The sequence below is a fragment of the Peromyscus maniculatus genome, chromosome 14, assembly GCF_049852395.1.
Source record: "Peromyscus maniculatus bairdii isolate BWxNUB_F1_BW_parent chromosome 14, HU_Pman_BW_mat_3.1, whole genome shotgun sequence".
Classification (NCBI taxonomy): Eukaryota; Metazoa; Chordata; class Mammalia; order Rodentia; family Cricetidae; genus Peromyscus; species Peromyscus maniculatus.
Genome location: NC_134865.1, coordinates 34917075 through 34931711, shown reverse-complemented (window position 1 = coordinate 34931711; position 14637 = coordinate 34917075). Strand labels below are relative to the sequence as shown.

Here is a 14637-nt window from a genome sequence, read left to right as displayed (position 1 = left end):
TACGTTAGTGGTCTCTGAGTTGCGATGATGTAATCTGGCCTTCCATTTCTATAAATCAAGCGTGCATTGGACTGGACCCATCTCCATCGACTGTGCTTTGCAAGAAGCCTGAAAACTGTCATGCCACTTTCTCCAGTCTTAATCACTAAAAACAAACATTTAAAACAAGGTTAAACCCCGTATCAATATAGTAGAGAAAATTCCTACAACAGAGCCCCTCCGCAGGGCTGAAGAGATGATGCATTGGTTAAGGGCACTGGCTGCTCCTGCAGAGGACTTAGTTTGGTGCCCAGCAGCCACACTAGTGACTCACAACCTCCTATAACCCAGTCCCAGGGGAATGGAAGCCCTCTTACGGCATCTAAGTTCATCTACATCCATGTGCACATACTCCCACAGAGACAAACACACATATACAAAACATAAAACAAAAATTTTAAAAAGCCATTCTGACATATTTCATTAACCAGCAATTATGATAACATCTCAAAAACATTTGAACACAGTAAACACAGTGAAAGGCAAGGAAACATTTCTTCAGAGTTGGTGCTTTCCCATTTTAGATGAAGGTTAGCATGTAAAATATAAAGATTAATATCAAGAGTAGGCCAGAGAGTTTTGGTAACATATGAGAAGAGCTTAGCTTGGGAGAAAAGTAAACATGAAGACTTTTCATGTTAAATGAGCAATGTTTTTAGTTATGTCCTGACTTTATATTAACATACATGTATGAGTTAAAGATGCCATTAAAGATCCTCTGAACAAAACCTCATGGGCAAAATAGTTATTTTCATAATCATTAGACCACTATGTTACTGCAGGGCAGCTGAGAGGATTTAGGAAATAAAAAGGAAAGCTGGTTAACGAATCACAGGGCTGGGGAGATGCCTCAGTGGGTAAAGGTGCTTGCCACCAAGCCTGACTATTTGAGGTTGATCCTAGGAATCCGCAAAATGGAAGACAACTGACTCCTACAAGTTGTCCCTGACCACCTCTCTCTCTCTCTCTCTCTCTCTCTCTCTCTCTCTCTCTCTCTCTCTCTCTCTCTCTCTCTCTCTCTCACACACACACACACACACACACACACACACACACACACACACACAAGAATGAGTAAATGTTTTATAAAGCTTAACATGTTCTAGTCCATGTGCCATTTGCCAGGCAGGTCATAAGAGCTCCAACTCACTTCGGATGTGGGATTCTGCGCAGTAAAGCATGTCAGCAGCATGAATAAACTGGTATCCTGAGCCTTTTGTGCACAGCTCTACTTCTGTGTAGCCCAGAACAAGCTGTCCTCTGTTTAAAAAAGCATCACATTGTAACAGAATCACGACAGTCACCGGCTATACATTATTCCTACAAACAGTGTAGCTGACATTCAAAGTTTTCACATTAGTACATAGAAAACATCCCTTTTAACTTTAATTTATTTTCTTACTTCTAGCTATGAATTTGCAGTGTTAGCCTATTTTATACTTTTGAATAAGGCCCTTAAAATTAGGATGGTCAAAAATGAATCCAGCAGAGTTAACTGTAAAAGTAAAGCAAATTCTAAAACTAAAACCATGGAGTGCTCAGACTGAGTTCAGAGAGCGTCTGCTAAGTCACTGCCCTGCATCCTCCCTTAGGAAAGAGACAATTAAAATGCTTTGATATAAATTCTTGTTAGTTAACTAATTAACTTTAGATAGTGATTTCATTTCTAAATCTAAAAATTAAATAATATTTTTTACAAAATGTAAGATAAACCAATGTCCTAAGAATAAGTCTTATACCATGATAAATACAAAATAATACGATTATTGTCAGATTTATGAAATTACCTTATTTTAGTAGGCTATCCTGAAAGAAAATGAATAATTGCTAACATAGTCGCAAATATCAATTAGAACCTAAGTCAAACGTTCCACACAGTAATGGAACTGCTAAAATAAAGTACACATTTCATGAAATAAGAGTGAAAAAGTTTCCCTTACTTGGCATCACAACCAATAGGTGTGAAGTCCAGTTTGTGTTTGGTCCTGAAGATGAAGTTTTTGGTTCGAATCTCCAGGATGGACGGTGGCTGAAGCGGGGTAGCTATGGCAAACAAAGCCAGCTGTGGGGGAAGTAGGGCGCCATCCTTCCCTTTCTTGTTCTGTCCATGGAGATACTTTAGCCTCCCTTGGAAATTCATTGCCTTTAAAAAGTCGTGAAAATTAACAGTGTGGAGCAGTGTCATTTTCAAAGTTTCCATTATGGCTCCTCTGGGGTGCTTGGTACTGGAGGGCGGCTCCCAGGGCTTAGAACTGCTACCCTTTCCACTCTGCTCTCTACACCGCCGAGGGAAGAACCCTTGCCCCAGCATCATGACAGGAGAGCCCTGTCCTCTTTGTGCCTGAGACCACCTGACCGGTTTCACCCTCCTCGGCTCTCTGCACACCAGGAACTCAATACGTATCTTAAAGGAAAGAGGGGTGATCAAGTCACATTGTGCATATTAATTTTCAAACTTTCATGATCTACATGCCATAGCTTGCCATAATCTTTCCTGAGGAAAAAAATACAATTCTATTAAAACAGTAGAATGAACCTTATAAAACTGTATAAATGCAGAAATCAAAGATAAAGAATGATTTCAGAAGACAGAGGCCAAAGAGAATTTCAACACGGGTGTGATAAATTTAGCTGGCCTAGGAGCCCGTGGGACTCTCGAACACACTGCTGATACAGCAGCACATGGTAGAAGAAACCCTTTGCACACAGAAATCTCATCTAACCCCGCTAACCGATCTTAGCCACCTCAGTACACAGCTCTAACTCCAGGTCAGCAAAAACAATTCTAAAGCACAATACACTAGCAAAATGCACTGATTTGTGATGCTTAACTTAAGATGTAACCCCTATTGGCCTGTGGCTGGAGATCATGCTACTGTCTGGACCCTGCCAGGTGCTCCCCAGGGCTACCTCTTGTAGCAGCATTCCCATCAGATGGTAACTCCGAACCACAAATATGAGCATTTTATTTGCACTTATCCCAGACACAGATACATCTATGCATTTCCTGTGTGGATTACATACAAGCCCCAAATGCTAGGCATCCTATTGAAGAGTGGCTAGCTAATTCTTAGACTTAAAAATTGTTTCAAAACACTCAAAGTACAAGTTCCATGCTATGCCACTCAATTTCTACAGCTTCATCTTAAATGATAGGGTTTTATGAGCTACAGAAGAACCCCCCCCAACCTATGAGCTACAGAAGAACCCCACAACCCAAAATACTAATTTGTGTGTGTATGCATATGTGGTGTGGGTTTGTGGTGTGTGTGTGTGTGTGTGTGTGTGTATGCATGTGGATGAGTACATATGTGTTTGTGGTGTTTGGGTATAATCTTCCAGGATGCTCCAGCTTTTTCCTTTCATCTACTGAATTACAGGTACAGATCACCACACCAGGCTTTTACATGGATTCTTGGGGTCCAAATCAGATCCTCGTTCTTGCAAAGCAAACATTTTACCAACTGAGCTTTTTACTGGCCCTGAAATGTTAAATTTTCATGGTTGTTTTCTTTCATCATACTAAGTCATTTCAAAAGCCAGTATTTTAAGATTTTGCACCTCACCAGAAAACCAGATGAATTATCCAGGAGACACCTCAGGCGGCACACGAAGCACCTCTCCATGAAAGAAACGTTCTCTGGAGGAAGCTGGTCTGCCTTGAAATAGACTGCCGGCGGTTGTGGGAGGCCATGAGCTTCTGTAGAAACGAAACAGCAGTCTACCTTACATGTGCTGTAAAACTACGATTTTGTATAGTTAAAACTGTGACACATTTTAAACTCGAGTCTGTATTTGGAATTCAAAGTACCATTTCAAAACTAATTCAAAAGCCCAAACTTATTAACACATCCATCCTGGAGAATTTGACATATTTCTTATTCGTATTTCTGAGCCACTCCTGTCAACTATGTCTGCATTTCTACCAGTGGTTTTCTTTGCCTGCCAGCTGCACAGCTATCTTAAAACAACGCTGGCATCAGGAAAACCCTTCTATTCTTGCACAGCCTGTGTATGTTTTTATGGGTACATTTTGGTAAGGATGATTTTCACCCTTCAGCCACACCCCTGTATATTCCTCCATCTTTCACGTGGTACCACAGTTAGTTTTATAAAACACAGCACTGCTTTGGGCTCGGTCATAGCTCAATTGGTAAAGGGCTTACAATGCAAGCATGGCACTGAGTTTGATCCCTAGAACCCATGTCAAGAAAGGCCAAGCACAGGGGCACATGCTTGTAATCTCAGTGATGGGGAGGTGCGGACAGCAGGGTCCCTGTGGCTTCCATCAGCCTAGACTTCTTGGTGACCTCCAGGCCAATGCAGGATCTTGTTTAAAAATAAGACGGAGGGCGTACAAAGAATGACACCCAGTGTTGGTGACCTTTGGCTTCCACACACGTACCCACAAGTGGGCACAGACACACACACTGCTGACACACGTACCCACAAGTGGGCACAGACACACACACTGCTGGCACACGTACGTACCCACAAGTGGGCACACACACACACACTGCTGGCACATGTACCCACAAGTGGGCACAGACACACACACTACTGACACACGTACCCACAAGTGGGCACAGACACACACACTGCTGACATATGTACTCACAAGTGGGCACAGACACACACACTGCTGGCACACGTACCCACAAGTGGGCACAGACACACACACTGCTGACACACGTACCCACAAGTGGGCACAGACACACACACTGCTGACATATGTACCCACAAGTGGGCACAGACACACACACTGCTGACACATGTACCCACAAGTGGGCACAGACACACACACTGCTGGCACATGTACCCACAAGTGGGCACAGACACACACACTGCTGGCACATGTACCCACAAGTGGGCACAGACACACACACTGCTGACACACGTACCCACAAGTGGGCACAGACACACACACTGCTGACACACGTACCCACAAGTGGGCACAGACACACACACTGCTGGCAGTGTCAACCATCTGGTGTATGACATTCCTCATGGCTCTCATCTGCTAAATTTTCCTTAGCTCCAGATGCTCTTGCAGTCTGGCTCTGATCTATGGCTACAGGCTCACACCGCCTGACCTGTTCCCCTTCTTCAGCATGGAGCTTCAGGCCCTACACCTTCTCACCCTCCCTTCACAGACATTCAGAAAGCATCAACACGGCCTTTTGGTAAACGTTCTTACCATCCACTCCTTGTGTAGAGTCTGGGCACTGTGCGGGGTTTAGAGGCCAGTGAAGCTGGCGCTGGAATTCAGCTCGGTCTTCTGTATGGATAAGCTCATAGACGCTCTGATGTATAACATCAGACTAAAGAAAAGGAGCATGAGAAAATAAAGTAGTGATTAAACCATGATGAGCTTTAGTGATCAGTTTCAAAATGTCTAGATCAGAAGGCACCTGTTAGTGATGATGAACTGAATACAAATGACGGTTTACAGAGCCCCCAAGTCATTCATTCACAACAGGAAAACTTACAGAGCAGCCCTGTAACTGATTCAACAAATTATCTGCCATCACTTGCTGACATGAGTACTCTGGTTCACAAGGCATTATCTGTTCTTCAAATGTACCAATTTAAGATCTGCTCACATTCCTTGTCCATTTCATGCCAGCTAATGACATTATAGCCCAGTGGTTCTCAACCTGTGGGTTGTGACACCTTTGAGGTCACATATCAGATATCTACATTACAATTCATAACAGCAGCAAAATTACAGTTATGAAGCAGCAACGAGATAATTTTATGGTTGGGGTCACCACAACATGAGGAACTGTATTAAAGGGCCGCAGCATTAGGAAGGTTGAGAACCACTGCTCCAGATCCTGTGTCACCATGAATCCCTGTTAGCATTTCACTCTGTCTTCTCTAATCTTAACAGTACTTCATTTGTATCTCCTGGCAGTTTCCTGTGTGTTTTCTTTACAGTAACTTTCTTTCCAAGCAGACTCCATAGACTCCGCACCAAAGGACACAGCCTCTATGGCATCCGCCCTTCTCACCCCTCACCCCCGATGTCTCTCAGCCTTGACTTCAGTGCTGAATGCTTGGTCTTTGGTAGAGTCTTTCTTTTATCTTTCCCACTGAAACTCACAGCATCTAATGCATTTTCCATCCATCCTACACAAACATATACATGCAGAAAAGTTCCAGGTAGCATCTTTATTTGTAATAATACCCAACATTATCATTTTACTTTATTGCATACTAAGCTCTGAAACAGGAAATTCAATTCTTATCCACTGTATTACCTAAATTATTTCCCACTAATATGTCACAACTTGTAGTTTTTAAGACTGGACTCTTAATCCCACATCAGAAAGAATATACAAGGTATGCATATATATGAAAAAAATAAGTTGGAACATAGCTCATTTCTTAGTTTATTTTCATTTATATTTTTTGTGTGTGTGTGGTTGAGACAGAGTCTCATTATACAGCCCAGGCTGTCCTGGCAGTCACTATGTGGAGCAGGTGACCTCAAATTGACAGAGATCTGAATGCCTCTGCCTCCTAGTACTGGGATTTAAAGGTGTCACCACACCTGAATTTCTTTTATTTGAGATTTTTTTAAACTAATATAACTCACAGTATCATCATTAAAACCTTAAGTGATTCACTATGTTTCAAACAGGCTTTCTACAGACAGGACATTGTTTAAAACAAAGGAAACTAAGACTTAGGCTCGTGACAGTGGCCACATTCCATGACTTTAATCATCTTCCCTTAAGTCTCCCTGGGAACTAAGTTTACAATTCAGTCATCTCTATGCAGCCATTACATAGTTGCCAGGGTGATCTGACACAAAGCTAAGCACCCACTTTCTCTCTAATGAAAACTGTCAGTGGACTAGAGTCTACACATGTGTTAAACAGTCTGGGGTGTGTAGGCCAGCAGCCTTGTGAGGTTCGCAGAAATGCACACTCATGGGCCACACTATGACCTACTGAAACGGAGTATCTGGGAACGGAGCCCAAAGATCTTATCGAATGTTTCAGGTGATGCTTATGACATTACAATGTGAGAACCAGATACATAAGAACAGCAAGCATTCAAGTGTACTTCTGGTCTGTTCTCCGATCGTATCAGATGTTCCTGTCCCTCAAATACATCATCGTTTCATAATTCTATTAACACGCTGTCTTGTTACTTTTCTCTTGCTGGCCACCATACACACCATCCATTCAAGACTGCCTACGCATAGGAAGCACTCACCTCCTTCAAGGACTTCTTGTCTACTGCTAACACACTTCTTTCTTCCCTTTTGCTCCCTCACCAACCATCTGTGCACTCTACATGCTTTCGCTCACTCTCAATACCTTTCTTTCAAGACAATACTCATAATCCAGATGCGTCAGAACTAAAATTATACACCACAGCATTTTACATGTGCCTCCTCATAGCATCTCAATAATTTTGTAACAGTTTTACTCTGTAGCCCACACCATCTAATGGCAAATGTTCTGTCTGCTTCGAAACCGACCTGCCTTAAAGTTTCCCCCGGCCCCTCCTGCCAGGCTAATGGTTGAACCTAGCGTAGCAGGTTCTCTACAGCACAGAGATACATCGGCAGGGTCCTGAGAGTTTCACATATATATGATTATTGATGGATGCAAAAGAAACACAATCACCATGAAACAAACCATCAGTGCTATACATTATCAACACTGAAAAAAATGCAACAGCCTAAAATATATTTTCAACTCTTATAGCACGCACTTTAGTCAAGACTTTCTGTGTAGAAATGACCAACTTTGATCTTACATTGGAAAATAGATAAAACAGTAGAAAGTTCGCTTTCTAAAAACAATCATTTTAAATGATATAAGAGAAATGTATTTACTTGCTGAAAGCCCAGGTAGTCTTGGATAGTCGAGGAAGCGTAGAAGACCAAGGCATCTGCGGTGACAACCAGGACAAAGCCATTCAGTGCCTGCAGGACAGGAAGTGTAGACTGGTCAGTCACTCAGAAATACCCAATGTCAGGTAGAAGCTCTTTCTCTTTATCTATGAACACCTTCTCCTCAAAATGACTAGGATTCTTACACTCCCCAAACACAGGCACACAGCATATGGACTGGGGCAAACCTACCCATTCCTCCCACTGGGCTGAGGGAAAATCACAGCTAAATTTAAAGTCCAACCAGGTACATGAATAAGATATCAGGTCTTCCATTTTCCTTACACTCCAGATTTCCTCTTTTAAATACACTGCGTCTAATTTTTGATAAAATAAACTGCACAGGAAACATTCACTATAATCACATGCCTTTCTTCTTTAGGGAGGACAGCAGGAAAAAATGCTTATTGGGCCTTATGTGGAGAAATCTAAGTAGAAGAATGACTTCCAGCCAAAACGCCTCAGGCACTGACTGAAATTTAGATGCTTTCAAAGAATTTTAAAGAAATTAAAACCCTTATTGGAAAGCACAATGCATATAAAATGTAGCATTGAAAAGAATCAATATAACTCTCAGCTATAAAACACATACATTTATTAACATTTAATCTAATTGTGAATGCTTTCATGTTTAAATGCATTATCTTATACACGCTCCTTATTTCTGTTAGTTCTAGCTACACTCTACCCCTCTTCTCCCTTGCACCTGTACTAGTGTTAGGATTATTCCATGTTTTTCCCTTTTAGTTTGCAAGTTCTCATTGTTTTTTGTTTTTTGTTTTTTTATTTTGCTTAGGTTTTTTTCAAGGTCAGTGTGAATTAGAGGTTTATCTTCCTCTTGAATAACCAAAGTATATGGCTCGCTTCAACTAATTCAAAAAGCTCTCACTATGTTATACTTGAATTCAGTCCAAAGTCTCTCCCGAGACTCAAGGCAATCTCTTAGTTGTAACCCCTATAAAATTAAAAAGCAAATTACATATTTCCAACATATAATGGCATAAAATACACATCATTGTTTCAAAAGGGAGGACTTCCTGGACATCCTGGAGCTCCATGTGCCGATAGGGAGTGGAGTGTGTCAAGGATGGGAGATGCCCCCCCTTAGTCCTGGGCAGCCTGGTGGAGCTGTTGGGGTGGGGCCTTGCTGGGGGCAGCCAGTCAGTGGGGACGAGCTCTGAGATCATAGTCCTACCCTATCTTAGTTCTCTTCTCTCTGTGTCGCGTTCACATTGCTGTTCCCACTGTCCTGCCCGCTGCTTCCTGCTGTTCTTTCCCACCATGACGGACTCTAGCCCGCTGGTTCTGGGAGCCCAAGTAAGCTGTTCCCTCTGTAGGTCACTTTAGTGATGGTGTCTCATGACAGCAACAGAAAAGAACTGCCACAGCCCTATTCCAGCAACAAAGTGAGCGGAACCTCCACCAGGCTGGCTCAGTTCCCCGGCTGGGCTGAGCGCAATCGGGGACTGGCTCCAGCACACTCACGCCTTCCATTTTATTCCCACAGAAGCACTGAGTATCTGCTCACTCTGTAAGAACCAAGGGCAGTACCCTCTAAGAAGATACAATTCAAGTTTTTAAGAATGTATCCACAGCAAACCTACTAGAAACTCCCAAATTCTAAAGCACTAAAGGAGGGCCTATAGTCGTTGAAGAAATCTGTAACATGTTCACATCACTGCTAAAGTGAAATATGTTACAATATTACATACTAAAATTAAAATTCAGATTTGGAGCGATGTTTTTATATTGAACACATGCTTTAATTCTCTACATGAGCAACATTCTTGAAAGGGCACACAGATCCATCAAGCAACAGGGAGGATGACTAGACCTGATTAATCCAGTCCCCATAGTCCCAGGGTGATCAGACCTGATCAATCCACTTCTCATAATCCCATCTGCCAGGTACTGGAGAACACCACTGTGCAATTCACATGAAAGTGGACAGTGAGTCTTCAACGACTTAGAGGCATCAGGACCAATGAACCTGCCCTTGTGATCACCACTGGAAGGGACTGCATCACTAGAATTACCTGTAATAAGAACTCTCCTTCCGGCAAGTCCAGCCCATGTCTGAATTGTGCTCGACACTGATCTTGGCCTCCATTCCTGTCAGCAGGGGAGGATTTTAATGCAACTACGGGGGAAAGAGGAAGAAGTGATGGTACAAAAGGTAAATATTTAACAAGCAGCACTAAAAGACTAGAATAAAAACCATCAAAGAGACGATCCGAAACACTGTGTGCAGCATGGGTGGTGAGAGGCAACACAGCTGTACAGAATCATTATGGCCCCCTTCCCCTCAGCATTTCATCAGGCCTAACAAGTCTCATGTGAAAATACGTGTCTCATGTATCTGACCGAGTCAGCTGCACATCTCAGCTCTGCCGTTTACCGAACACCTCAGCTCCGGAGCCTGCTTTAACTAGAATGTGAAAGGGCGGGTTAAAGCAGTCCATCCTGCAAAGATAGGGTGAAGAGCGATGAGAAGGTACATGCAGTTCCTGACACGGCGGACCAACAGCTCAATAAACAGCCTCTCTAATTAGTGTTTACAAGAGCTGAAGGATTGCATTATTAGAAAGAATAATCTCCTAAATGCCTCAAATTCTTATCTTCCCTGATCCCTTTCTAACCTGTGATATTTAAATACTGACTCACAGTCCTCAAGAATTATTTGATTATATTTTTTATGTTCCCCTGGCTCAGGGAAAGCTTTCTTAGTGAGCAGGGCATCACACAAACCATTCTCACATTTACACTTTCTGGTAAATCATCAAGACTAAAAGGAAAGATTTCAGGGCTTCTCACTGAAACGCAGACAGGGAATGGCCATTTCTGGTCTGTGCAGCTGCTGCTGCTGTTAGCTACTTCTTGGGAAACTTTGCTGCAAAGCACGGCCTGCTAACAACGCCAAGGTTAAATAAAGACTCTGCTACTACACCGAGTGCTTCCCCAGAAAGAACAGTGTAGGACTTTACCAAGTAAGACCCACTGTCAAAAGATGGGAACAAACCCAAACCCAAACCCCCTCCATTCTTACAAAATAAGCAACAGCAGTCTAAACCAGGACAGATACAGTATTAGACAAAAAGATCTCGATTATCACCTGGAATCTCTTCACATTAATTTTTTAATCAACAGAATTCATGTCAGTACCAACTAAGAGTCACCGATAGGAAAATAGAACAGCTGAGCATTTACATACATTCTGAATCACCAGAACGGTGACTGAGGAACTTGAGGTATTTGTCTCAGTCATGTACCACTTGTTAATGGGCTTGTTACTGAGGTTAGTAACCAAGGAAATTAGACTTGGCCAGTCTTTAAGGATGATGTACAAGCTACAGAAATAAAGACCTAGAGGAGAATGTCAGACTCAAGAATCAGAATAGGTTCACAAAGCATTATAGAAAGTGCTGAGATGATAAAAAATAAGAGCAAGCTCTTCGCAAGGCGTAGTAACTCTTGGAGTTTTAAAGATTGGAAGCACAATATTTGATGAAACAGACCAGACTGATGTTTCTGTTGTTTAGCCCCTAGTGAAGGCCTAAAGTAAAACTGCACAAACACAAGTCCATAAACAGTGTGCGCACTCACTTCCCAAGGTCCCCACAAGACACCTCTGTGACATTTCAGAAAGCGTCCTTTATGCCTACAATTCTCAGTCCAGACTAAGTCATTTTAACCTTTTATGATGTAGCCCTTGAAGTTTCAGGCTCATAACTATTACCTCTCCCTTTTTAAAATGCTATATTAATACTCTGTATTAATAATACTCTTTCTTCTCCTGTTCATGTTGCTTAATTTAAGAAATCAACGGAAGACAGCAATTGCTTCCTACCAATCAAATTACTCTATTTACTGAATAATAATGTATGATCTTGGGGCTATAATCTATGCCCAGCACTTCCAAACTATTATGTCCCATTTAATTTCCATAACAACTTTATGAGAGTGGTATTGTTTGTTTAATATGATATGAAACTAAGACATAAGGAAATGAAGAAACTTTCTCTGAGTTGCCAAACTTTAAGAGGTGAAGCTGGGTGAAAATCCGGGCAGCCTGCCCCCAGTGTGCAGGCGATGACCTACTCGTCCCACAGTTCTCACACTGAGCCAACCTCTTTTCACCTCTAGTTTTCTTGCCTGTAACTGAGAGCAATGCTATCACTTGAGATGAATTCTGGTGAGCGTAAAATAACATGCAGCCTATTCACGGACAGTCAAGGGCAGAGATAATAAATCCTTCCCTGTGTTTACACATGCTGGGACCACTACAAAAAACTTACAGTAAACTGCACTGAGGCTAACCATTTCCACATCTTTAAAAGGAGAACACTGATGAACATCAACTAGAATCACTATGATGACTATATGGTACCTGAAATCTTTCAAATGTTAAGTGGTACACAAATCATGTATATAATCCAATGTATCTGATCCTTGAAAGTTAACAGCTCTGGAATATGTGACAGCTTGTAGAAATAAAACAGTATCCCAAAATGTCACTGATTGAGCAGCACCTGCTGAAGTTTAACAGACATCTGTTAGACCTCCCCAGCAATAGGATATATATATATATATATATATATATATATATATATATATATATATATATATCCTTCTGAAGTGACAGGCATATAAAAATAGCACCAAATAAAGACAGGCAAATGCCAGGGTATTTCAAGCATGTCTCCATTTGGAGGTATCTGGAGCAGTTACACAGCACACAGAACTGATTTTGCTCAGTGATGGAATTGAGTTGTACACATACACACTATCAAGGAGCCAGAGCCAGCACCCATGACTCCAATCCTAATCCAACAAACATTTACCTAATTCACATTTTCTAACATAGTACTTTCCTCTTTTATATATTATTTTGAATTGTTAAAGAAGGAAAATACATAAGACAAAATACTGGATTGTGGTAAACTACATCTTAAACTCTGTTCTTATAAGTTTACTTTTAAATTGAAATGTAGTATGACACAGTTTGTAAGAGAAAACTATATGTGTTTTACTTATTCTAATAATTGCTATTAATTTAATGTATTTTACAATATTTGTTATTTCCTTTACTACTTTGACTAGGAAAGTTAAATTCCATCCCAATATTGATGTAAGCATAAGAGAGAAATGGCTTAAAATCAGCAAAACACATAAGCATATACATAATAGACTTGTTTAAGAAACACGGTTTTTATTAAGAAAAATACCCCCACCTTTGTTTGTATGAATCAATAAATTTCCAAGTAATACATCAAGTATACCTAAAGGCAGTTCCCTATACAGTTTGAGATAGAAGATACATTTTACTTTAACACATTGTAAAGTTTTCTTCTGTATATGAAGGGTGTTCTTTATATATATATTAATTATTGTGTGTATGGGTGTATTTGCAGCAGGTGTGTCTATGGGCCACAATTATGCCTGGTGCTCTTAGAGGCTTCAGATCCCCTGGGACTGGAATTATAAACATTTGTGACCTTCATGTGGGCACTGGGCATCCAACCTGGGTCGCCGGAAGGACAGTAAGTGCTGTTAGCTATGGGGCCATTTCTGCAGCCCCTACAGTGTGGTCCTCTGAGGCAAGGTGGGGACTGCATTTGGGTTTGTGATAGCAGTTTGGGAAAGGTGCTGGGTTTTAGCAGATCATTTTCAAAATGCAAATGGCTTTACAAGTTAGTCCCACTCTGAATCTCAAGTGAAAACCCATTTCCAGATCTAGTTATCACACTTCATGTTACACATTCAGTTAGATGCAGCTCTTCTATGTAGTCCCTCCTGCATTAATGCGCCAAAGGCAGAAGTGTCTGTTAGTCTGTGGCTTTTGATAGGGCCATTAACCTTACTGTGTCACACTGTCATTTACATACAAGAGTGAAATTTAAACATGACTTTGAAATGCAGAAGGTGACTAATAAATTATACCTGTTGCTGTGAAACTTTCCCAGACACTGGAATCACCTGGAAGGCATATTAATTCAAAGACCGGTCCTTGTCACCTTCTGACTCAGGAGCCCGAAGATGGCACCCACAGTTTGCACTAACAATTCCCTGGCAACACTACAAACCTCATGCCTCTCTCGGAAGACCAGTGACAGAATATCTGGACTTAGGAAATGGTTTAGAAATCTTCCTGGTTCCCGTTTTTTTCTGAAGTTATTATAGGCTTAGCACATTCATTTACTAATATGAACATTTGGAGATAACCTCAACAATTTTACCAAGGCTAAAACTGCAGCACCCCATTAAAGCTGACCCATGGGGTGAATACACAAACACACTACCCATGGCTCACAGCCTCCCAAACAAGCAACAGCTCTCTCCCCTGAGCATATCTAGACTTGAGCAATGTGCCGTTTCTAACAAGAGAAAACATGAGGGGCAAGGTATGACCACCTACTCCACTGAGAGACTGTGAAGAGCTCATTTTAATTATAGAATTCACTCACAGAGCCTTTCCTTTCAGCCTCAAGCCACTTCTGACCTCAGAGCAGGAAAGCCTTGTTACTGTCCACAGTATGGCACAGGAAGATGACGGTCCTCTCCAAAGACAGCACTAGTCCACCGAGTGACGAGTGCCTCCCCAGCCTGCTCCCTCCCATCTTAAGGCACAGTATCCTCCGCTGTGTGCTTCCTCCACGGTGCAGAGGAGACATGACCAGGAGTCACTG

The 14637-nt window shown here is 41.7% G+C and overlaps 1 protein-coding gene and 1 long non-coding RNA gene across 5 annotated transcripts in view; both read right to left on the bottom strand.

Moving 5' to 3' along the window:
• Window positions 1–14637, bottom strand: part of LOC143268437 (uncharacterized) — a 626027-nt gene that overhangs the window by 213105 nt on the left and 398285 nt on the right. The gene's annotated exons all lie outside the window — the stretch shown is intronic.
• Window positions 1–14637, bottom strand: part of Ahr (aryl hydrocarbon receptor) — a 42892-nt gene that overhangs the window by 9608 nt on the left and 18647 nt on the right. For all 4 annotated transcript variants that reach the window (XM_076550767.1, XM_076550769.1, XM_076550768.1 and 1 more), the window contains exons 3-9: window positions 9988–10091; window positions 7895–7984; window positions 5237–5360; window positions 3606–3739; window positions 1980–2182; window positions 1190–1299; window positions 4–145 (exon numbers count right to left, since the gene is read on the bottom strand). In XM_076550767.1, the coding sequence (XP_076406882.1) occupies window positions 4–145; window positions 1190–1299; window positions 1980–2182; window positions 3606–3739; window positions 5237–5360; window positions 7895–7984; window positions 9988–10091 (907 nt within the window). The remainder of the gene's footprint in view (window positions 1–3; window positions 146–1189; window positions 1300–1979; window positions 2183–3605; window positions 3740–5236; window positions 5361–7894; window positions 7985–9987; window positions 10092–14637) is intronic.